The 24,772-nt window shown below is 49.6% G+C and overlaps 1 protein-coding gene across 1 annotated transcript in view; it reads right to left on the bottom strand.

Moving 5' to 3' along the window:
• Positions 1 to 24,772, bottom strand: part of RNF123 (ring finger protein 123) — a 49,993-nt gene that overhangs the window by 7,163 nt on the left and 18,058 nt on the right. The window contains exons 22-35 of the mRNA XM_062610126.1: positions 24,212 to 24,318; positions 23,475 to 23,673; positions 22,046 to 22,191; positions 21,788 to 21,871; positions 21,055 to 21,162; positions 18,099 to 18,276; positions 16,986 to 17,060; positions 16,477 to 16,564; positions 16,133 to 16,220; positions 15,932 to 16,016; positions 8,606 to 8,745; positions 8,227 to 8,415; positions 6,508 to 6,583; positions 5,753 to 5,837 (exon numbers count right to left, since the gene is read on the bottom strand). Of these exons, the coding sequence (XP_062466110.1) occupies positions 5,753 to 5,837; positions 6,508 to 6,583; positions 8,227 to 8,415; positions 8,606 to 8,745; positions 15,932 to 16,016; positions 16,133 to 16,220; positions 16,477 to 16,564; positions 16,986 to 17,060; positions 18,099 to 18,276; positions 21,055 to 21,162; positions 21,788 to 21,871; positions 22,046 to 22,191; positions 23,475 to 23,673; positions 24,212 to 24,318 (1,648 nt within the window). The remainder of the gene's footprint in view (positions 1 to 5,752; positions 5,838 to 6,507; positions 6,584 to 8,226; positions 8,416 to 8,605; positions 8,746 to 15,931; positions 16,017 to 16,132; positions 16,221 to 16,476; positions 16,565 to 16,985; positions 17,061 to 18,098; positions 18,277 to 21,054; positions 21,163 to 21,787; positions 21,872 to 22,045; positions 22,192 to 23,474; positions 23,674 to 24,211; positions 24,319 to 24,772) is intronic.

Here is a 24,772-nt window from a genome sequence, read left to right as displayed (position 1 = left end):
GAGCTCCACTATGTCAGGGACGACACGAGGTTTGTGTCAGTGCTGCCCCCAAGGTCTCCCCCCTGCCTTTACCCAGGAAAATCCTGCTGCTCTGTTTCACACCTTCCGGATGCTCGGGAAGGACCCCATGCCACACTGCTGCTCCAATGAGCAAGGCAAGGCAGTTTGAACTGTCAAAGCCATTCATTAAGCAGCTTGAAAGGCAAAACATCTCAGCAAGGAAAAACATAGCCCGGAACACTGCCTCCCTGACAGGGGGGAGTTGGGAAATGTAATGGATCCTCTCAGAGGAATACACTGTCCTCTCTTGGCAGCTTTTTGCACCATTACAGCCCTGGCTTGCTGCCAAAGTGGCCTCCTGCTCCTTGACTCTGCAGGGTAAAGCAAAGGATCAGCACAAAGCTCAGTGTCCCCAGCACACAGGGACCTGTGCCGCGCACACAAGGATAAGGACTGGGCTTTGCGACCAGCCTCCAATGCTGACTCCTGTCTCCCCCAGTACAGCTCAGCCAGGACAATATGGGTGCACTGAATGCCAGTTCCTGCCTGTCCTCCTGCCACCAGGGCTGGACACACCATGGCTGGACTTGGATCCTGTCCTCACAGTTTTCCAAAGAGCTCAAAGCAGAAAAGCCCGGTGCTGGCCCACACAATGCCTGCTCCTGACTCCCAGTGTGTCCCTGATAGCCCCGAGGAGCCAGGAGATCCCAGCCTTGGCAGTCCCCCTGCTCTGGTTTGGAGCCTGTAAAAACTAAGATCAGTAAGGCCAGACTCCATTTTAAACCATGAAACTTAGGTCTGAGCTAGTCGTTCCTCCATGCAGGGACTCCTTTAGACTGAGTGCTCCTGGCACCTTCTTCCAACACAGCTTGCTCATCAATCCATGTTGAAGGAGCATTAGCATTTAAGTGATCAGTAATTACAGTGTCCTACAGGACTGCAGAGAATTACCACGTCCAGCAGGGACCTGCCAAATCCCCAGGATCCCAGCAGTGCTCAAGCATGTAGATGAGTGACCAGGCTGAGTTTAGGAACCTGCAGGCTGTGATCTTCTGTGACTTTTCCAATGGGGGTGACCCCAAAACCAGATCCTGCTTGGCCTGCCTCCCCCACCTGGTGCGTCCTCACCTTTCTGCTTACCAGTGTGTTACTTCTGCCCAAGGAATCTCTCCATCCCCACCCTCCCGCCAGTCCCTCTGCACCCATCTGTACTGTACAAAGGAGAAGAGTGGTAGGGATCCAGCCAGAATTACCCCAACATCATATCAGCCCAGTGCTGCAGCTCCTGGCAAGTCCCACTGACTCATACTCAGCATCCCACTGGCACAGTGTGGTTGGTTTTGGCCCAGGATCCCCATCCTGTGCTTTGCTGGCTGGTACCACCATGTTCCTGGTGACCAAAGGGCTCTTTCCTCCTGTCCTCTCCATCTTCTGGGCAGAAGTCTCTTGGAGATACACCTTGAAGGCTGCTTAGGTCTTTTCTTGTACACTTGCACTGCAGACAAGTTTGCTGACTCCTTGCATGTGTCTTAATGCTCTAACTCACACTGAGAGCATCAGCTAAGGGCAAGGCTGAGGAACATCCTCGCCTGGCCTTGCTCCCCACACTTCTGAGGGCATGGTGTCAATGGGGCATGACAGAAGCTGAAGGAGTGGAATGGTGGCCAAGCTCTGATACAACACAGCTCATTTCTGCTCTGGAATGGCCACTCACTTCCCACAAAGCCTGTTCCAATCCATATGCCCAATCCTAATTACAACATGCCCTCACACACAGAGAACCAACAGCTTCACCTTTGGGCCTCACCCCTTCCCCTGCTGCTTGCTTTTGCCAGGATCCTTACACAAGCTCTGGCCAACTCTGCTCCATTAGCTCACTCCAAAAGAGGCTTGATAGAAAATCTGCTCAATTATTTAGCAGATCAACATGGGGATGATACCTGCTCAGCCTGCCAGATCCTGCCTTCCCTCTCCTCCCACAAACCCAAGGCTCAGTCGGTAGGCCTGGTGAACAGGCAGCACACAAGTATCCCTCCTCCCCGTCCCTGCCAGGCACTGAGGCTCCCTGCAATGAAGGTGCTGCTCAACTGCTGTCAGACCTGAGGTGGGTGAGAGCAGCATGTCAGGACACTCAACAAGTCCCATGACAACACTGCAAAGACCAAAATAGTTTTAAATGAAGAAGCTGTTGTCTGTCGGTGAGCCCAGGCCCCAGCACCAGGCTGCCCTTCTCTCACCTGCTGACAAGGTTTAGCTCCCTCCCGGCAAGCCCTCAAGGGACAGGCAACTGCCATGCTCCTGTCTGTGAACTAGAAGACCCTCTGCTGACGGACTCCAGCTTGAGCCAGCAGCTCCCTACCTGTGTCCTGCACTAATTCTCTGCCCCTGTTTGCAAAGTCCATTACAGAGAGGGACTTGAGCCACAAAATCTCCAGGCCCTGCTACAAAGATCAGTAAGCCTGGACAAAGTGGGCAAGAAGCTTTGGTTAACCACAAGCAGCACCAGCCATCCCCAGTGAGGAAACACATTTCTTTTCTCTCAAAAGCAGAGCCTGCTCCATCCAGGGACTAAGGTGTATGATGTATCAACTGGCTCATCACATCCCAGCCTGGGCAAGGTTCTCTTTTCTTGTGCTTAATGGCTCTGATGCCAGGAGTCTGAAGCGAGAGGACTCGATGCCTGGCTGAGAGTTCTGTGCTGGGCAAGGAGCAGCTGAGGCATCCTGACAATGAAGCCGAGTGAGTTGGCAGGGCTTTGGCTCTCTACTCCCACCCATTCCCCATTGGCTCCATAAATGGGACTTCACTCCTCCACTTCCAGATGAACCCACTCTCTCTGTCCTAGGACAAAGCTTGCTCACCTTCCAACCAAGTGCCTGGTACAGCATCAGTTTGCTGCGTTCGAGGCAACCAGAAAAAACACAGCAAAACCAAGGAAGTCACCCAATATCTCATTCTCTGTCATCCTCTGGGGCAGAGCCTCCTCACAGGGGACCAGTCAGGCTAACAGCTAGAGTCCCAAGTAATTCCCACAGAGAAGTTCCTACATGCAAATGTGGGTGAGATAATCTCTCTGCTTATAATTTCTGGCAATCTGGGAGTTATCAAATGGCACCTGGAAAAGATTTCTACCTGCTTCCAGCACTGCCTGGGCAGAGTGCTTCCAAGCAAGGAAAAAAGCCTGTCCTGTTATCCTGCTTGCTGCACTGAGAGGAAGAGAAGAAAGAAGCTGTCTCCTTCTGAGTTCATATAAATGGGTTTGCTCTGGAGACTGTGGTTACATATGGGATCCTTTGAGCAACAAGACCCATAGCAATCATCTCCCATGGGAGCATACAGACCCAAGGAAGATTTAAATTCTCCTTTTCCATTCCATGGACCATCCTTTTGCTCACACACGTGCAGACACTTCCCATTGCCCTACTCCTGGCCAGCTCTTGCTGACCTGTACCATTACCCTGGTTTTACGTGACTGTGAGGATGGGGCTATGCTCACACCAAGGGCACCTCTCAGTCTTCAGCATCCTGTGGCGATTGTGCCAAGAGACTTGCAAATCAGCACTGAACCCTCAAGGAACACAAAGGCAGCAGAAAAGCCTCTGTGTTTCCTCTCATATCCGCAGTTTCCCTCCATCCTATCCTTGTTTGCTGTTTTTCAACATGCCTGCACAGCCCAGAACCACTCTATAAGCAGGGTACAACACTTGCACCCCAGTCCTCCGTTCAGAATGCTACAAAGAGGGTGAATGGATCAGTTTTCCCTTCCCTGTGAGGTACTCTGCCTGCAGCCATGCTGCTCTCTAGCATGAGGCTGCCCATCTCCTCTGCTTGGGTAGAAGCAGAGGGTCTCCAAGCCATCAGCCTTGATTCCTCTGTCTTGATTGACCTCAGTGGGTCCCCTGCAACATTTGCTTGCCTTTTATAGATCCGTGACATACCAAACCTCAGATTTATTGCAGAGCTTTTCAAAACCACATAGAACCATTTTGGTTTATAGACATTTTTACCTGGGCTTTCTCCTGCTCCACCTTGTGCTTCTCCTGCTTAGCTAGGTCCACCGTAAAGAGATGATGCTTTTCTTGCATCACTCCCCCATTTTGTATTTATTTCTGCTTTTCAGTGACAAAGTAGGTGACTACAGAGCCCCTGAAGATCAATCAGAGACTTGTCACTTCCAGAGGAGACAGCACCTCTGGTTTGTAACTCTGCAGCCTGCTGCTACCCCAGGCACAGAGGATGCTGTTGGCAGACAGGGGACAATGTGGTCTGGGGGCAAACAGCCCCTTTGACACTGCCTGTTTCAGTTTCATTAACCCAAAGCACAACTGGCTTTTCAGGTAAAGACACAGTCTAGAAGCTTTTTGTCTCCCCAGGACAACCTGCAGGCTAGGAAGGATGTAATTATCACATTACCATCTTCCCAGCGGTCTTCAGAGTTTGCTACACTGAGAACCAGAGCAAAAGCTTTATACCTTCCCCCCTTTGACTCTACAAGCAACCTGGCCTGGGACAGATGTTCAAGGTTCAGGGAGCAAGTGAAGGCCTTCTTATCCTGCCTGGCGTGCAGGGAACTGCTTTATCACATCCCCCCTTCCCTCCAGGAAGAAGTGTCTAGTTGTTGCGTCAAATTCATGATGTTTGCCCTTTCCACGGAGCAGGATTCTGGGGGCGAGCAAAATTCCCCCCCGTTCCCAGTCCAGAAAGGCCACTGATCAATGACCTTGTGCTAAGCTGTTGGCACTGTAACACCTGGGGCTGTGAGACTGGTGCAGCAGCCACAGAGGCAGGATATAATTAGATACATTTGTGTACATCTTTGAGTCCTTCAGAGAAAAAGCCGAAAGACTGGCTGCAGGGCTGAGCTGCTTGGCCAGATGGGGCTCTGCTCTCCATAAAGCCAGAGATTATCTTGTTCTCCAAATGTGAAAACAAGCAGGATATACAGCACAGAGAGAAGAGCCCCATCTTCTATAGCACCCTACAGTGCGCAGTGGCTAGGCAAGACACCTACGAATGACAGTGGAAGAGAGCAAAGGCAGAGCTGCAGAGGGCATCAGAACAGGCTTATCTGCAGGACTTGGTACAAGCAGGCACAGACACATAGAAACCAACAGGTCAGATGCAGCTCTGTCAAGCCACATCACCCCCCCAGTGCTATCTCTCTGACTAGTTGGTTACCACAAAGACAAGATTTGCTTCATCTGAAAATCAGCATCACCTAAGTGCCTGGGCAGGATTTGTCTCACTTTGTGTCACAGGTTTGGGAAGCCAGAGGGCTCTGCACACATTTGATGCCTTCCTGAGATAAATCCAGAATAAAGGAAATTTAATGAACCCCAACCCACTGCTGTGAGCTGCAGCACTGCCTGTGTCACCACATCAGCACAGCTCTTTTACATGCAGCACTCACAGCCTCCGACAGCAGCTGTCCTGTCACACTGAGTGCCAGACCCCTTCCTGAGGAGGAAGATACACATATGCTGTCAGCACAGCACCTCGTAGCTACCTCTCACAAGGGCTTTCCTGCACCACAGGAAGGAGTTTCGCACCCAGCAGCACTGGGATGCAGCTCCTGCAGGGGCATGCAGCTCTTTGGTTTCTGCATGCTCCATCACATCTGCTTCACCTCACTCTGTTGGTCCCCGTGCACCCACATCACTCCTGCAACACCTCCCATGGCACTGACTATCGCAGCACCCAAAGCAATGCCACATGCAGTGATTCCATGCTTTGGGAATCAAAAGCCACTCACCCCTGAGCATCAGTGTCCACAAGCAGCCGGACCAGTATCCCCGTCACAGCCACAAGGATTGGGTAATGGTCCACGCTCTCCAGCCCTATGAAAGCAAAAGAGAAAGGTAGAGCTGCTGCCACCGCAACAGGCAAGAGCTGCTCTATAGGAAATATAAGATGCCCATAACACAGCACCTGGAGCCAGTCTGCTACCAGACCCAACTCAGCTGCCCCCAGTCACTTCCACAAAGAAGAGGGCTGATATTGCTAAGAATGGCTTCCCTCAGCAATTCAGTGCACCCTTTACACAATGCAGAACCCAGCAACCAAGCCTACTAACTAAACTGCAATCTGTCCAGGGTTTGAACCTTTCAAACAGCACCACCTAACCTATGTCAGATCAGTGTCTAGCAAGATACCTCCTCGTCCAAGCACAGCATGGCTACCACTTTAACTGTGACAGCCAGACCCATGTATCAGCTGTCTCATGGGGACAGAGATCCTGGTGGGTACCAGAGCTGCTGAACAGACAGAGGTTTAGGGCCTAGGAAGAGCACCAACACTCATTTACATCTGGAGGATTTACATGTCTTCTGAAGACAGCATTCCTGTGGCAGTCTGTGGGACCAGACTGGTTTCCCAAGCCAGGGATGTGCCAGGCCTGAGGTCTAATCCCATAGACCTCTACACCGACCTTCAATACAAGCCATCCCTCACGTCCCAGTAGCATTCATTCAGCATGGAGCAGGACACATTGTTGATGTACAGACTCACCTGGCAGACGGAGGTTGACCACTCTGTCAAACAAGTTCCTTTCAGCTGTCACACGGTTCAGCACCTGGTTCAAGAGCTGTGCAGGGAAAAGCAGAGAGGGTCTGTATTATCTGAATGGGCCTTTCTGTAAGCAGCATCCAAACACCATGCTTTGGGGCAGCACGTCCTTATAGTTCAGGTTTGGTGCCTGGGAGCAGGTAAATGCACCAAGGGAGGCTTACAGCACAGACCTTGCTTGGCCCTGGCATGACGGAGATGGCACCTTACCACCTTGGTTGTACCAGACCCAAACCTCCTAGGGAAAACTCAGTCTGAGGTCAAGACACCTGAATCTCAGCATCTTTCACTTAAATCTGAATCCCACCTAAAGAAGCCAAGCTACTTCTGTGGATAAAACCTCCTGGCAAGCAGAAGCTACAGTTCCTAGGACACCCACAGGCTGTGAAGAGCAGGCTGGCAGCCGCAGGCAAAAGCAGTGTCAGCAGGGTGAAGCACAGTCCAGGTCCTGCCCTGCCTGGAGCTGTCAGCTGGATGGACCTCCCAGCCCTGAAGCACAGGATGAGCACAGAGAGCAGTCTGCTGCTCTGCTTGAGAGAACATCACCACAGGCAGAGATTTCTGCCTATGACCAGCACAGAAGGAATCAACTGTAAAGACACTTCATTAGCCACCATTAGCTCTCACCCAAACCCCCAGTGGGATGAGCGGGGTCTCCTCCAGGCTTGATACAACTGCTGCAAGCTGAGCACCATCTCTCAAATGCAGCATCCCTCTTCCTGTTGCCCTCATGCACAAAGAGCAGAATACTGCACCCCTCTGTGGGCACGTTCAGAAGTGGGGCATGGCTTCATAGTATCACCAGGACATGAGTGGAATGCTGCAGTGCCCTTCTCTCTGCTGCCTATTCTTCTGCTTGCCTAGACCACCTGCTAAGGGCCCCTCACTTTCCTCCTCACACAATGATCCCTACAGAAATCCCAGGATCAAATCTGAACACTCCCCGACTGTACTAGACCCCACTATGTCCTGCTTTGACTTGTCTGCTCAGAGTCCCGAGCCTCAACCCTTGTATCAACCCAACCCTGGTAGTATAGGTAAGGTATGTACGACTGCTCTCCACCAGGCTGGCTCCTACAAGAGCAGTCTGTACTTGGGCTTTCCAGGATTGCCCATGCTTTAGAACAGAAACTAATTTACTGGAGCCTAAATGCTGTTGTAGTTTGGAACAGGGCTGTACGATCACCCCAGCAAGCAAGTGGAGATGTTTGATGCCATATCCTAAGAATGAAGGATAACAGATCAAGATGCCTGTCCAAACATGAGGGCATGATCCCTGTGAAGCCAGCTACACTCTGCACAGCAGTTTGCTCAGAGGTACCATACTTCCTTCTCTAGATTTCATGACACTGCTTGACACAGGAGAATTCAGCATTTACTGAGTGGAAGCAACTGGCCATAGCCCCTCTGAAGGAAGATTTAAGTAGCTGTCCTCCGCCTTCCCAGCAGAGGCAGAAATCAGCTGTGACCACAGTAGTTGCAAAGGAGGGGAGCAGTTGATGTGTAGTGATTTTAGGGAGCACCACTTGCTCTGTGGCAGCTGGGTTTGCTGTGGCAGCTTTAAATACTCCAGCATTTGGAGCAGGAGTCCCCACTTCACAGCACATCTGGAGAGAAGGCAGAGGGACCCCTATGCCCTTTCACTCCACTAAAGGATGATACCTGGGCAAGCCTCCGAAGCAGCAGTTCTGATGATGGTCGATTCCAGTCAAGGAAGATCTCTGGTGCCAGTGTGACAGTCATCTCCAGCACCCTGAGCAAGCTCACTGACAGGTCAAAGCAGGTAGCACACACTTTCAGCTGCCGGCTGTCCACAAAGTTCCTCTCCAAGCGCTCTGCTGCCTGCTGGATCTGCCAAGCAATGGAGACAGCTTAACAAGGTGCCCCCTTCCCAAAAGAAGGTCTGTGACCCCAGCCCACTCAGCTCCCACACATGCGGGGGAACCACAGCACACCCAACCCTGAGAGTTGGGTCTTGAACCTTGCCGTGTGTAGGACATAAGCACTCATTGAGTACCAGACCCTTGGGTGGCACACTCACCTCCTGAATCATGCCGATGAACTCAGAGAAAGCCCAGTTCAGCTGGTTGAGGACACTGTTGAGGAAGCTAGGGGCCAGGTCACGGTCACTGCTGAGCAGATCTGCCATGTGCCGCTGCAGCAAGGTGGAGGGACATGGCTCTGAAACCAGACAGCAACAGCTTCAGTGGCCTGGTCCCAGAGTGGCCATGGGTGGGGGGCAAGGCCACGCTGGGAGCCCAGTCCTGGGCTTGGTAAATGTTGGCTTGTGTTATATAGTAAGCAGAGGTGGCAGGGCACTGAGAGCTGGAGTGCAGGGACTATTCAGCAATCTCACCTGTTGTGCCTCCAAGCACTTCTTTTGGAATGCCAGCCTGAATTAACCAGGGAAGAGCCCTGTTTGCTCACTGCTGCCCATGTGCACTGAAGCACTGCCCTGCAGCTCTGCATCCCTCCTGCTCAGCTCTGCAGCCCATGGTCAGCTCAGCATCAACTGTTCCTGATACCAGTGTGGCAGCAGCTGCCTGGAGCTAGCACGGCCATCCTTGGTCTCACGTGGCTGTACCTGTCTACCTGCATCCAGGGAGGAAGGTACCTAGTAAATTCCACTCCTCAGAGGCTTCTGCATGGAGCTAGGGCTGGCTCTGCCCTGGGCAGACTCAGGCAGAGCTGCCCATGCTCTCTGGCCAGATTCAGCCTGAGCACAGACACATCCCCACGGTACACAGTATATCACCTCGGGGCTTTTTCACTATCAAGAGCACAGACAGGGTCAGACACAGCAGCTGTCAGGGTTTTGGGGGGCACTGGCCCCATGGCCACACAGGGAAAGGAAGGGGGCACAAACAAAACCGATGCCTCTCATGAGCAGAAGGACTCACTGTCAGTGAAAGGCTCACAAAAGCATTTACCACTGCGGGGAGGGTATGAAAGTTCAAACCACAGGCTAAAATTCAGAGCTTGGAGAAAGAAACTTGAACAGATTTACCAAATACAGGGAAAACCTCCAATCTAACTACTTTTCCCTCTATTAGAAGCTGTTAGTAAGAGCATGTGGAAGCTCTGGCAGCACTGTGGTGCCCAGAGGAACAAGCCATGCTGTGTCTTTGGGGTGGCAGCTTCTTGAAAGGCCAGCCCAGGCAAATGAAACACAGGGCAACGTCCACCACATCCCGAGGGATTGAGAAGCAACGCATAACTACAGGCAGATTGCTAGCTGGGATCAGCAAAGCCAGAAGGGAATGGCAGGAGACCATCAGCTCAAATAGAAACAGGATAAATGATTCTGTAAATACCCACTAGCAAGTTGTTACGGAGGACACTGCTGATAGTGCATAATTACTTTGGGCAGGCCAGCACCTTGGCTTTGATCCTGCCTAAAAGCACATATTTGGGAGGGATTCCATCACAACAAACATCTTTGATGTCCTGGTCCCACCCACAAGTACTTTCTCAGCCCTTGGCTACACATGGCTCAGGGACTGCCCAAGCTAGATGTCCTTTATACATATTTAGTGGTCCTCAGTCGATTTGCTGCCCAGCATCCCCTTAAATTGTGTAAGTCTTTATCATTGAACATATCCTGGAGCAATATTTCACAGCCCAGTTCTGTGCAGTGGGACGAATTTGGATTTGAGCTTGGTTCCTACTCACTTTATTTGGTATTTTATACTCTGCAACCGTCTCCTGGTGGGACAGACAGCAAAATGCTGCCCTCCAGTCAATTCCTCCAGCTAGCCATGATTCCAAGCCTTCACAATAGTCTTTTGAATGGGAACAGCCCCAGCCTGTTCAGTTTCTCCTATAGAAACTATTCCCTTTGCCATCCCTCCCCGAGCCTTGCCAGTTATCCCATATTTTCTTTGGAGAAGTGGAACCAGAAGCTCACACAGCATCCAAACCACAAGCATGTGGCAGATTTGCACGAAGGCATAATGTAGTTTTGGTTTTGTTCTGTTTTCCTTCCTCAGAATTGCTGTAGTGTGATTTGTTCCTTTCACTGGGCATCAAGCTGGTATTTTTCAAAAGACTGCAATAGGTTGACAGTTCAAGAGTAACCCTCAGGAACTTGCAAGGCACAAGTGGAGAAGCCCAGGAGTGAACACTGGAACCAACCTCACTGTCTTCTCTGACAGTGATGGATGATGGCGTACAGCACACCCTTACCAAATTTGCTGATGACACTAAACCAGCAGCTTTGTCCAATGTCCTAGGGGCACCCTGAGAAACTTGAGGACTGGGACAAAAATCTTGATTGTATTCAACATAAAGGAGAAAATTCTGGGGAAGAATGACCCCAAATCTCACTCCTGAGTGGGAAATAAGGATTTGGACACCATTAAAGGGGTTATGGAAGATACCAGCTTGAATAGGGAACAGATGAGAGCTTGCAGCCCACTGGTTTTTAATCACATTTTCCTTTCACATTTATCACTCCACACCTGGTGATGCTAAATTCCATCAGCATTTTATCTCCCAGTCATTCAGAAGTGGTCCTTTTGGAGGGTTAAGTTTTTCATGTCTTCTTTTCTCGAGCTTCCCCTCAGCATACAAAAAGTGCTTTTTATTAAAACTGCTGCCATATCAGCTTCCTTCCAGCCTTCAAATACCAAAGCAGCTCTAAGCAAGGATCACCACTCCTCATGGATGAGCAATGTGGGCTGACCTGTTGGTCTGTCGCCAAAGCCTCTTTTACCAACATTTCAAGTCAGGACAGATCTTAAAATGAATCGCCCAGCCAAAGTCTACCTCATTAGAAGGCAGCTTTGGCTTTCTGAAGGATGCTTTTATGCTTGCAATAACTTGTTTTATCCTGATTATTAGCCAATGACTATTTCCTCATTGTCTTTTTCCAATAAGTGGTATGACTTTGCTCCAAACCTCCAATTCTAGGTTCTTAAATGCTTTCCCTGCTGCTGTCGAAGACTGTGCCCATCTATAAAAGCACTAAAAAATGGTGCCTGTTGTCAAACTTCTCCACAATTATGCAGGGTTTTTTAAGGTTTTAAGCTAACACCAGGGAACAGTGAACTTCTTTCTTTGGCTTTTGTTGCTCCCAAGAGGATTCTGAATTTAAAGATGCTGCTGTCAGTGCTATTTTTCGAAAGCAACATAAGAAACCAGCCCTGGAATACAGCAAGAGCAGCTTCATTTCTTGCACGAGTTCTCAGATGAGGTTCTCCATGGTGCAGTCATTAGTGGTATCCAGAAACCTAGCCCTGGTGCTGTGTTTATCTTCATTTGCAAGATGTTTGCCTTTGTTGAGGCATTTCCACCCACATCCCTCAGGTTTCAGTTCCCACTGCTTTCCTGGGTAATGACACATCCCCTACATGTGCCATTTCAGACAGGGAGATCGTTTCATAGGGAGTCTGTGGATACGTACTGATGTGGTTATATTCTTGATCCTGACAATAGTATGTCATTAGTGTTTCTAAAACTTGTAACTCCCTACTACAAAAACCACTCAATCTTGGCTTAGCCTTCATTATGACAGATAAAGATCATTCATTGGAACAGGTATCAGTGGTTTTCCAAGGCCAGAAAATATGACTTTAATACATTTAATGTGGGCAACAGACTATGACCCCAGCAGTTATAGATATAACCGATGTTTCCACAATAGAAACTTCCCTGCAAAAATATAAGCAAAAGAGGAAAAAAGTAATCTAGGGGTGTGTGTGGGGGAATAGTGAATAAAAACACAGAGATCTTTAAGAAGATATTAGGCAGCCAGAAAGCTCTAGTGCTACAGCAAGCACTTGTGTTAAAAGGTTTACTGAGACCAGGATGAAACAAAGACGTAAGTTAAAATGGAAAGCGGAAAATGAACATAACCAAACATAGCCAGCAGCTGATGAAAACAAGAAGAAAAGGGGTAACAGAAGGAGAAGACCTAAAAGAAACATCCATGACTAACCATGCTACATGCAAAGTTTCTTCAACTATAGGGAAAAAAATCTAGCAGAATTAGTAAAAAAACCCCAAACCCAGTAGTAATGGAGAAAGTCTGATAGCAGCAGAGGCCCATTAATAGAGTTAAAAATTAATAAAGGAGACAAAGTGGAAGCCTTCAATAAGTGCTCCTGCTAGATACCTGTAAAGAAGCAGGGTCATGTACTTTCATCACACAAAGATGATCATGTACTTTATAATTTGCTAATGACCCAAGAAGATTTATAACAGGGTTATTTGTGAAACTCCTTGGTCAGCAGCCCAAGGGGGGGGTCTCTGGACACACTGCAGCATTTACAGTAGAGCTGACAGCATACGGGAGGAAAGCCTCAAATGGACCACATTCAGAAGCAAAGCAGCTGCACACAATGCTAATCTAAGATTTTGAAAGGATCCAGATGCAGTTGTGCAATAGCTGCCACTCAGTGTCTGTGGCTGTTGGACTGATGAGACAACAGTGAAAGAGGTAAGCTCAGGATGCAGCAATCCATATCAGCGGTAAACTGTGCCTGTTCAAAGATGTAATTAGAACACTGAAGGGAATGTTACAGGGTGAGGCAGAAGGAAAGCAAGAGGCATCGCAGGGGTGAGGTATCAATAAGGTTGAGTGCAAGGCATCAGGACACCCCAGCGCACACCTGGGGCTCACACATGCCGCCAAAGCAAAGCACTGGTAAGCAGGCTAATGCAAGTTTTGGCTCCTTAACTGGTGGATCATGGAAGCGTTCCAGACAGCATGACACTGGCACCTCTGGGGCTGCTAAAACATAGGAAGGGCTCATGGAAAAGCAACCCCCCTTCCTGAATAAGACACAGAGGTTGCACTTTCTTTTCACTATTAGAAAGGACCAAGAAATGAGGTTACTCTGGAACACAAGCACTTTTGAAGAACAAAATGTTGTAATGCACACTTCAACTCAGCAGAGAAAGGCAGAGCAACAGCAGTGGAAGACAGAAGATGAGGTTAGGTATATTCCCATCATGAAAACGTGATGAATTTATTTCTGAGGATGAGGAACCACTATCAGAAGGGTTTGGAGAGTTCAACTGCCACCAGTTGAGGCCTTTGGTGTTGTCAGATCAAGATGGGTTTTCTTCCTGAAAGAACTCTTCAGCTTGGGCAATTTTCTAGGCTTGGAAAGGGACTGTGGGTATATTTTCTGGCCTTCATTGCACCACAGCTCAGCTCAGATGATCTCATGGTCCCATCCACCTACCCTTCACTGCTTGACGGATGTGTGGGCAGAAGGCCTGGGGCAGAGGAGCCCTGTGCTGCAACCTGGAGGCACCCTGCAGCTTGGTGAAAGTAAGACATGCTGGGCCTGGCACAGGGCCACTGCTGCTGATCACTGTGTTCATGACCAAACAGCACCTGGCCTTGCCTAGAAGTCATGATGAAAGTAAACCAAGTTTCCACAGCAGAACTGCCACTGCCTCTGAACAGAGTCCCCAGCTGCTGTCAGGAGCCAAATTGAAGGCAGAGCTCTGTCTGCATGAGAGCTATTGTGCCAGCAGGATTAAGGAACAACTTGGGGAGGTAGCAGGAGCACAGAAGCAGGAACAGACATGGCCTTTCTGAGCCTTTCCCCCAACCTGGGCTAACCCAAGCAGCCATCTCGCTGCTCACCATCAGTAAGTATGGGCAAAAGGCAACACAGGACTGTTCACAGATATGGCAAGGCAGCACACCCTCCCCACCTGCAGAGTCCTCCAAAGAAGCATTCCCAAAGCAGGACAAGGCTGGAGCACCAGCGAAGAGGCATTTGCCCAAGCTCCCTTCAGACTGGCCTGCAGAAGCAGTCCCAGACAAACAGGGATTTCTTTTTTGCCCCATTGTCCCTGCCAATGCTCAATTTGCAACAAGGTGAAGACTGATGGGTGGGAAGGCAGGCAGGTTATCTCCTCTTCCTTCCCTGGGTAGCATCACAAGGACACATTTGAGTCTCCTGTTCCTCTTCAATTAAATCAGCATTCATTATTGATTTGGTTGCACCTTAAAATAGCAATTCCAGGAGCAAGTCCCCAGTAGATAACCCAGCCCCCTCCAGGATCAGACTGTGCAGAGCCACCCAGGGATGGATGGAGAGAGACTTCGCAAGCTGAGGAAGTTCTGCTTCTGCTCCAGAGCTCCCCAGGACAGGTGAGCTTGGTCACTGCCCCACAGGACTGGTGGCAGCCACTCAGAGACTTGCTTGTGTGGCAGGAGGGTGAGGAGATAGTCAGCAGTGCTTCCCCTTCATCCTGCAAGGATGAGAGGAATCCAAGGCTGGCACAGCCTGCAGCAGGGTTCTGACCCCAGAAGTAACCCTGGTAAGAGCACATCCACGATGTAGCCCTAGAGACTGCCATGTGGGCACCAGCTTGCAGGCATCTCCCAGGGACTTCACTGAGAAAAATGATCACAGTGTGGAGCCCTCTGCCCTCAAGAAGGGTCTCTAGACTGAAGAGGGGAAGGAAGGAGCTCTCTAAACCTACGTCACCAGACAAGAGATGGTCACACAACAAACTTACTCTGGAAACTAGCAACAGAGAGATCTCCTGAGCACCCATGGGCAGGAGAGAGAAAGAGAACAAGAATGCTGTTAAAACAGAGTTAAAACAGAGACTGGCAGCCCTCCCTGCTGGACAGAGCTTAGTGCACACCTCTACATGCTGCCCACCCACATCGGGCTGCAGCACCCTCTGCTCTTCAGGTGCAAGGTCTGGCACAAAGCCTTTTCCACAGCAGAGGGGGATTAGGAATGTATAAGAACATGCCCAGACTGTGCAAGGGTGAAGCTGGGGACATATTCTTCAGCTCAAGAAAGGTACCTTCTCCTCTCCACATCTTTCTCAGCCATAACAGAGCTGAGGAATCCCTCAGTTTGGTAACAGTACTGAGAAGCAAACTGCAGTGCCAAAGATAGGACAGGCTCCACCAGGCTCTAAGAGAGACGTCTGGTTAAAACACTTCCTGCTTAAAAACTTGCCCAGTGCCCTGTCTCCTTGGGCACCCACTCCCACTCATGGGGTACCTACTGCCTGGCACACCTATAAACATTTCCCCACAGCAGCTGTGGACATCGGAGAGCTTTCTCCCAGGCTTATATGTTGGGGAAAAGCTCTCGCAAGGATGCAGCCCTGGACCTCTCTCCTCTCCCTTGAAGGGCAGAACCTCTCCTCAGGATGGATCTAACCCACCACCCAGCATGCAAAAAAGTCACCAGCCAGTGCAGAGAAGCTGGGGATGTCCAGGCTACAATGATCAGGCCTGGATATTTGATAAGGACTCCTCTACTTCAGCAGCCACCTCACAAGCTGGCCTGGCCCATGGTAGGGACAGCTGTGAGAGAAAAGGCTGGTCCTGCCTCACCACTCATCATAATCCCAAGTGCCCATCCCCTGCCCCACTCACTCTGCAGGCTAGGGAGGCTGGCATCCTCAGGCTTCGTTTTCAGCAGGTGTGGGAGCCTTGTGTATCTGTACCCAAAGCCACAGCCCTGGTAAAAGAGATAAGAAAAGATCTTAAGAGCCTGGAAAAGAGCTGGGTTTTTCCTGCCACTGGGAAGTAAAATGCTCTCAGATGTTGGGAAGGGCAAGGACACGGGATGCTCACCCGCCACAGCCTGACAAGGATCCAGTTGGTCTGTGCCCAGGGTCGCTGCTCATAGGGAGCCAGGAGGTTCTTCATCATTGAGATCCGCCTGCCGGAGAAGGACTTAAGTCAGCTCAAAGGGTTTGGGGACAGCGGATTAAATAAGACACACAGTACAACCTACGGAGCTGGGGGAGAGCAAAGCAGTGGTATGAGAGTGACAGAAGGCTTTCAAGTCAACTCCAGCACTCTGCTGCAGCTTCTGGACCTTCAACAGTGCTTGGCAGCTCACCTGCTCCACCACCCACCCTGCCACCACTCCAGCCCTGCCCCAGCTCCCCAGGAACAGGCAGGGCAGCACTTACTGCTCTTCTGGGATCCTCTCTACAGCACGCAGTGAGTGGGGGTAGCAGACGTAGCTGGCCAACGCCTGCATCAGGGAGTCACGGATGTCTGAGGAGGAATAAGAATGGACTAGGCCAGGCACTCAAGGACATGCAGCATACCAGGGAGCACCTGAACACCAGAGGCTAGGAGAGACTGATCCTCACTTAGAGAGGCACACTATCCCAGCTGCTGTGGAGAGCATGCTAATGCTCAGGCAGCTGAGGAATAACCCCAGAGTGGAAATCTTAAAATTTAAAACTAAAAAAACTAAAAAGACTCTTAAAAGGGTATCCTAGGTCATGTATCTCATTCTGGAAGAAGCAGAACAGGCCAGACAAGGGCAGTGCCCAGCATTTCTGTATACTAAGACATAAAGCCCTCAACAGAGTCAGCAGATAGATCTCAACAGCAGTCTGGTGAGCCTCTGGCTGTGGGATCAGCCAGACCTGCAACATTATCACTCCAAAGCAGAGAAGTGCAGTTTTACCTGTGCCCACAATCCTTGAGTCAGCAAAATGCTTGGCCAGGATGGCAGCAAGGCGCATCAGGGTCTCCTCATAGCCTGCAAAGAGAAAGAGGGAGCAGGGTTCACACCAACAGCCTAATGGGCAGTCCAGTGGCCCCAGCATTCCTGTGGACATGGCACAGGCCATGGAATTCATTCCTGCTACAACTAACTCCAGCCTTGAGGTGTGTCTAGTTGTCAAAGCAGACAGCTGGGAAAACACATCTCCCAGCAGAGCTTCTCACCTCAGTCTGCAGATTCTGAAACATTTACTCAGAGAAAGGTAAAATCATGTAACTGAGTCAGACAGCAAGTGAGAGAGGACTAATGCAGAAGAGGCTGAGCCACACAAGTAACACCCTAGATCTATGCTGAAAAGCCATGTCCAGCCTGCAGGCCCTGAAGAAATCTGCTAACACAATTCTGCTGCTCCCTGAACAGCAGGCACAGCTCCCACTTAATGGATCTGAACACTTTATCTATGTCTTATTGGTAGGACAGAAGCTCTTCTTACCTTTGTGGGCTCTGGAAAGCACAGAACTATCTGCTAAGAGCTTAGTGGGATCACTGAGCCAGGAAAAGCACAGAGAGCACACAGAGGGAATCTACCTAAACAGACTCTGGCACCCACTGGGTGGTATCTTGATAGGAACATATCCAAATCCCAAGAGGATTCAAAAGCAGTCCCAATTCCTGCACACAGGGCACTTCCCCTCCCACCCAGAAACCAGCATGTAGTGGCACACATTGCTGGGGCAGTCACATCTTCCAGCATCCCAGCCCATTCCTGGTACCTCCTTGGAAACAAAATTTTTAGCTGCCAATGATTTCCACACTGACAGCTTTGGGCAAGGCATGGGCAAGGCATGGGCTCCTCCCTGAGCACAGCAAAGGCATGACTCACCAGTGGGTATCTGCTCAAGGAACAGCACTCAGTGCCTGCCCCACCATACACAGATAACATACTGATGCAGCACACCAACCAGGAAAGGACACAGAAGGGGTGATGATCAACTACCACTACTTCACCGTAAGGATGCAGCTTGCTTTACACTTTATCAGGCCAGAGCTAGCAAAGACTCCTCATCCCCTTACCTGGAAGCTCCTCCATGCTGTTTACAGGGCTAAAGTAGTTCTTGAGTGCACTGTAGCTGTTCATAGCCACACTGAGGTAGAACTCCGGCATGAAAGCGAAAAGCGAGCCTATCCTGTCCCCATGCTCGATGGTGCGGATGCACACTCGCAGCAGCCAATATATATCCTGCATCTTTTCCTGGCCAGAGAACACACAACAACCCCCATTCAGTCTTGCCCAGTTTCTCTTTGGAGAAACACAACAATCAGCACCACACTTAGACCTGAGAAACATCTCCACAGCTGAGATGTTCCTCAGACCACCGCTTTAAATTCATTAACCAGATCTATGACATTTGGTCTTTTCATAAAGCCATAGAAGCATCAGGTAGAAGGAACAGTCAGAGATCTCTACACCAACCTCAAGTTCAGAGCACAAACATCACCAACGTGACATCAGACCAACTGTGTCTTCGTCTCACTGAGCCTTGAAACCCTCCAAGAACTGTTCCTTGGCAGTGCATATCTGACCACACAGGCCTGATCACAATAAAAGGCATGCTACTTTTTATTCCAAGGACACTGGCTGAAGGAAGGCAGACATTAGCAAACCCAGCATAAATCTGCTGGAAAGAAGGCTGGTCCTCTGTCTGAATTAAACAGGAACAGGCTGAAAGTTCATGCCAGCTCAGAGCTTTATAATAGGCAGCCACAGCCTTTCGGATTCTGTGCCAGCCATTCAAGCACATTTACTGTCCTGAGGAACATCGGCCTCTTGCTTCTCTAAGCAAAATTCAGAGGCTCCTAAATCAAAACCAGGAAAATTAAGAGCATCTACATAACTTTGAGCTATAAAAATCAACACCAACAAAGCCATAAAAAGAGGAAATACTATTGCATATCCTGCAATGCCAAGAAATATCATAAGCAACAGCAATTTGCATCAAAGTAGACGGAGGAAGGTAATACTTCTGATTTAAAAACAAATTAAAATGAGAGGTGTAGATAAGTAATTTCACTTCCTTAGTGGCTTTTCTTTTTAATACTCACTACCACCTTTGGGAGATTAACATGGGTTTGTTCTGTAAATCAGTCAGAACTAGTGCAAATCAACTAAATTTACTAAAAGACATCTTTATTTCAACACTGACACATATCTCAGCTCAACTGTTGCTTTCAGGCTAAAAAGCAGTTCTGCAGACAACATTAAGGTAAAGAAAGCTGCATTTGGTTTTATTAAGATATTTATTTGATAACCTCATAACATCATTTCAGGGATTACCAAGCTAGAAGAAAGCCTACACCAAGAGGAAACAAAGATGTGATTACCCACATGTGATGGATAAACACAGGGTTGTAATAAAATAAGTTGAAATAGTCTTCTCACAGGGATGTTTTGAGGGCAGGATTGTTTACTTTAACAGTGTTTGTAAGCTGTAGCACTCCCTTTTATCTAACCTTGAATCCCTCGGCTCAGAATAAACTAGTGACTAATTGCCCTTAAGAAGCAGCAGCCTCCTCCGTGCTCTGACACCTCAGCACAGAGCAGGACTTCCCCTGTAGACAGAGTCAGTCTCTTTCTCCCCATCAGCATGAGCAGTGCCTGCAACACTCATACAAACGTGTCCCTCCACTGCACACAAGTCCCAGGGACTTCCTGTTGGAAGGATGTCTCCATTGGAGACAGCAGAGACCTGTGATGGCTGTGAGATGGAGCCCTGAAGGTATAGGCAGTATGGACAGCCTCCTCTGAGCAGCCACATTCCTCTCCAGAGCAAGCTCACTCAGCTCCTGGGGCACATTTCACAGCCCAAGCCATCTAGTGAACTGCTCTCCCTGTGGGCCATGCAAACCAGGACAGGAGCACAAGCGGAGAAGGCTGTAGCCTTCATTCCCAAATGTTGCTGATTCACCCAGAAAGGAGACACCACACTTCTGATGGGAGGCAAGCACCTGCATTTAATGATAACAGATCGTGTAGAGACATGAACAGTATTTCTGCATGGGCATCGTGATGATACCTGCAATATACACTGGTAATGCCCCTCTGCCTTTCAAGAACAGTCTGGGAAGAAAGGCCTATTTTCTGGCAAGCATGGGCTATGCTAATGGAGCTTGAGAGCTTCTGCAGCACAGCACTGTGCCCTGCCGTCCTGCTCTGGGAGTGAAGGAGGGGACAAGCAAAGAGCTCATGAGTCAGGCTCAGCCACTTCAGCTCTGCCAAATGTGCTCATATGAGCTACCCATCCTGTTTACATCCTGGGACACATGCATGTTCAGGGAACCCTGCTACCACAGCATGTTCAGGAACACGTCTTCTTCCCCAGCACAAAAAAAGCTACAGAGATGGGGCAAGGCAATATGCAAGGGAAGACAGGGAAATCAGCAGAGTGTAACAGCAAAACTGTTCATGAGAAAACACACCAGAGATTTTATCCTGGAAAATGGTGAGTGCAGGGAAAAAAAAAGACAACCTGTACAAACAGTCACTGCACTATTAACTGCAGAATGCACTCTCTCTATGTGGGAACCAAGTGAAGGAGAGAACACGTGAAGAAAATCACTGAGGCTTGGATCCTTCAAATTTCAGGAAAAGCAGCACTAAAGAGATCCCCCTGTGACATACAGCATAGCTCATGGAAATGGTTCAAAGTAGCCTCTATCCTCTAGACATACCCCAAGAACTGAATCTCCCTTCTAGCTGCACCCTCTGATGTCCAAAGGAAAAGCCTACAGCACCATGCACAGCTCAGAACAGACTGGCCTATGCCCTAACAAACACAATTGGACCACGTCTGGGACAGGCGTGGCTCACGCCTAGGAAGGAGTCTCTGATGCACAAGGGAAAACCAAGCCCCAGAGATCACTGGTAATGCTCCAACACCAGGGAAAATGACACTTGTGACATGTGAGCCAAGCAGCACAGAAACAGAGGCACCTGGTTTGGTCTCGCCTGAGCTGCTCACATTACACTCACCTTTGAATAAATGGTGACGTTTATCCAAGCAAGGCGTCGGCTTAGGTGATTGAGCTTCTCAGAGAAAACCTTTTGGCTCTTCAGCAGTTCCTCATGGATGTCTCTCCTCTGAAAAGGGTGCAGAGATGTGAGGGCAGATGCCACTGCCATTTATAGCACTCTTTTTTCAGAGCTGGACAAACAATGCAAAAGCAAATACCACCTTGGGGCTAGCTAAGGAGTATTGGCAGGAGGGAAAGTGATCAGCAGTCTTTCTATGTAGAGAGTGGGAATCAGTGCTATAAAGAGCACTTACCAGTCTCAGCAGTAGCCTACAAGGCCTGATGCAGATGCTGGCCCGGGATGGGCAGCAGCTTTAGAGTCACCTACTGTCAGATACTTTTTTAACATCATCAGATACACTGTCTCCTGCAGCTGGAATAGGACAGCGCTGGAGAGTTCCCACCACAGGAAACCATCTCCAAGGCATCTATCTGCAGCACGTGGAAGTTTACAAGCTGCCATGGCTTGTCTGGGAGAAGCTGAAGTGGTTGCTTCAGTCCCTTTGTTCCTTGAGCCTGTGGTACAATCGGTTGGCACAGTATGAAATGCAGCTGCCAGCTCCAGGCATAGGTTACTACCCCATCCAAGACATAGGCTGCTCCAAGGCTAGAAATCACCCAGTGTGCTTCATCCTTTTTGCTAGATACTGAGGCTTACTAGAGAAGGAAGCTGGGAATCCAGAGACACTTACCCTCTTTGGGCAGCGGCTGATTTTTTCCTCTGTGTCTTTCAGTGCCATGGCATATTCATTCACATCATCTGACACACCAACCATCTGAAAAACAGCAGATTTCAACCTCAAATGAAGGAATTTTGTCCTAGACATATAAGCATGCAGCCAGATCCCCCATGGAAGCTGGGAGAAGAAAAGGGGACACACAGTCACCAGATAAGCAGGAAACAGTGTAGAAGCATGGATGCTTCTGCAGAGGCATAGATTCCTGCTTACCTTCCCAAGCTGCTGGTGGACACTGAGGTTGTACATCATGATGATCCCATCCAGGACTTCTAGGAGAGAGTTCTCTGTGATGGGCTGATCTGGCTCCTCTGGGGGTTTGCCCAGTAAGAGACCCTCGTTTCCATGGCTGCCTTCAACTGCAGTGCATTCCCCAGACAGAAAAGAGATTCTCAGCAAGGCATTCTGGCACCTCAGCTTCTGCCTGCACCCCTCTAAAGCCAAAGCCCTGCTGTGTCTTTCTAACACAGTGTCCCTTCCCAGCCCATGTGGTTCACTAGATACACTTACATACCATTCCCATCTCACTGCATGCATCAGATTGACCTGCCGGATCTGTTCAAACAGATCCATAGAATCATAGAATAGTGTGGGCTGGAAAGGACCTTAAGATCATTTAGTTCCAACCCCCCTGCCATGGGCAGGGACACCACAAACTGAACCATGTCACCCCAGACTCCGTTCAACCTGGCCTTGAACACTGCCAGGGATGGAGCATTTATCACTTCTTTAGGCAACCTGTTCAGTGCCTCACCACCCTCACAGTAAAGAACTTCTTCCTTATATCTAACCTGAACTTCCCCTGTTTAAGTTTGAACCTGGTACCCCTTATCCTATCACTACAGTCCTTGATGATGAGTCCCTCTCCAGCATCCCTATAGGCCCCCTTCAGATACTGGAAGGCTGCTATGAGGTCTCCACGTAGCCTTCTCTTCTCCAGGCTGAAGAGCCCCAACTTTCTCAGCCTATCTTCATACAGGAGGTGCTCCAGTCCCCTTCGTGGCCCTTCTCTGGACTTGTTCCAACAGTTCCGTGTCTTTCTTAGTTGACACCAGAACTGTACACAGTACTCCAAGTGGGGTCTCATGAGAGCAGAGTAGAGGGGCAGGATCACCTCCTTTCACCGGCTGGTCATGCTCCTTTTGATGCAGCTCAGTATATGGTTGGCTTTCTGGGCTGCGAACACACACTGCTAGCTCATGTTCATTTTCTCATCAACCAATACCCCGAAGTCCTTCTTTGCAGGGCTGCTCTGAATCACTTCTCCCCCCAACTTTCTTGAGCCCTGCACATGTGTCAGAGACCTGCCTGGCGCAACATAGCAGCAATGGTGTTGCTACTGCACACATCATCATCCAGCTTGTCTGTGTTCAAAGCAAGTGTGTCTACAGCTCTTTCTGGATTACCTCTCTGCAAAGTCTCACTGCACTTGCAGAAACAAGGCAGCATCTCCTAACATGCAGGAGGTGACAGCATCCCCAGTGTCATGTTCAGGATGACAAATTAGTTAACTATGGACTTGTGGGTGTCAGCAAAGCTGGAAGTAAACAGATTGCATTCCTCTTGAGAATACTGGGAGCTGGAAGATGCCATTCTCCCAGGGATCACCTGGGCCACGCTAGCATGCAGCAGAGGTACTCACTGTCCTCCTCCGTCCGCTGCTCCACACTTAGGGTGCGCACTTTAATCTTCTCCAGAGCTCCAAGAGGCCGCCGTGGGTTCATCAGGCTGACGGCTGCTGTGCTGAGGAAGCGGTTGGCACGGCCTAAAGTGGGGGAGCTGAGCCAGCCAGGTCTGGCAAGAGCTCCTCCAATGGCGAGGGCAGCAGAGGGACGCTGGGACTGGAATTGAAGAAGAAACAGTTCTAGCTGTTTGGCTGCCCACTATTCCTCCCTTATCCCTGCAAAGATGTTGGTAAAGATGAGCAGTGGTCACTGGAAGGTGAGCAGGTACCTTTCCTATCAAGTCTAGGCCCACAGTGCCAGGGTAGCAAATGGATATTCCTTCCTCTAAGGGCACATGCCAAGTACAAGCAGCAGCTCTGCAACCAAGAAGCTGCTCTGTCTGTAGCTGTCTTGCACCCTTTCAAATGCAAGCACCAACACCTGCCATGGAGAGGAAGGGACGTACGTAGATCAATGGGTAGTGAGAGAGCAGAGCAAAGAAAATTTCACTGCCCAAACCTGGTGCATCCAGGACTTTGCTGATCTCCAGCAACCCTCATGCAAGTGAAGCTATTTATTTGGTTGTCCATGGACTGTTAAGAGTCCTGGCCCAGGCTCTGCTTTCTTCTAAGGCAAAGCTTTTCTAGGCAGAGGCTGAGCTTGCTGTGCCAGCACCAGAGTACCCACAGGTGAATTACAGTAAATCCTGGCTCACTTGTGCTGCTGATGTTGCTGATTCCTCATCTTCATCGAGATCATCCATAGTCACTGCCTGCAGCTCCGCAGGGTCAATTAGCACATTGGCTTTTGCAGCCAGGTCATCTGCACAGAGCACACCAAAGCAGCTGTAAACACAGGAATCATTCTTTGCTTCCCATAAAACAGCTGTAGGCTCATCCTCTTTCCTGCTTCTTGGCAGTAGAGGAGGTTGCTGTACCAGAACAAGCTCACCTTCCCCCCAGCTTCCTTATGTGGAATAGGTCTGCCCTTGCTAACACAGCAGAGACAAAGCAGCAATGGGTGCTGCTCACCCAGGACCCATTTCTGTTCCTGGTCCTACCAGCAACAAATAGAATAACTGAGGAACCAGAGGACAACCACCAGGACCAAAATGAACTAGCAGAGGGAAGGAAACTCAGGGACTGAGACCATTTTTAAGCACTGAGTTCTTCAATGCTCTCCCATGATATGTCCCCGAGTCACTAGGACTGTGACTTAGACCAGAAACCATTCTCAGCTCAGAGGAAGGCTGTGCTGATAGCTATGCTGCACAAAG

The sequence above is a fragment of the Pezoporus occidentalis genome, unplaced genomic scaffold (genome assembly GCF_034315485.1).
Source record: "Pezoporus occidentalis ecotype Australia unplaced genomic scaffold, CSIRO_AGI_Poc_V1 ctg145, whole genome shotgun sequence".
NCBI classification, from domain to species: domain Eukaryota; kingdom Metazoa; phylum Chordata; class Aves; order Psittaciformes; family Psittacidae; genus Pezoporus; species Pezoporus occidentalis.
The sequence above is the reverse complement of the archived record's forward strand: the minus strand, read 5'-3'. Positions and strand labels throughout refer to the sequence as shown.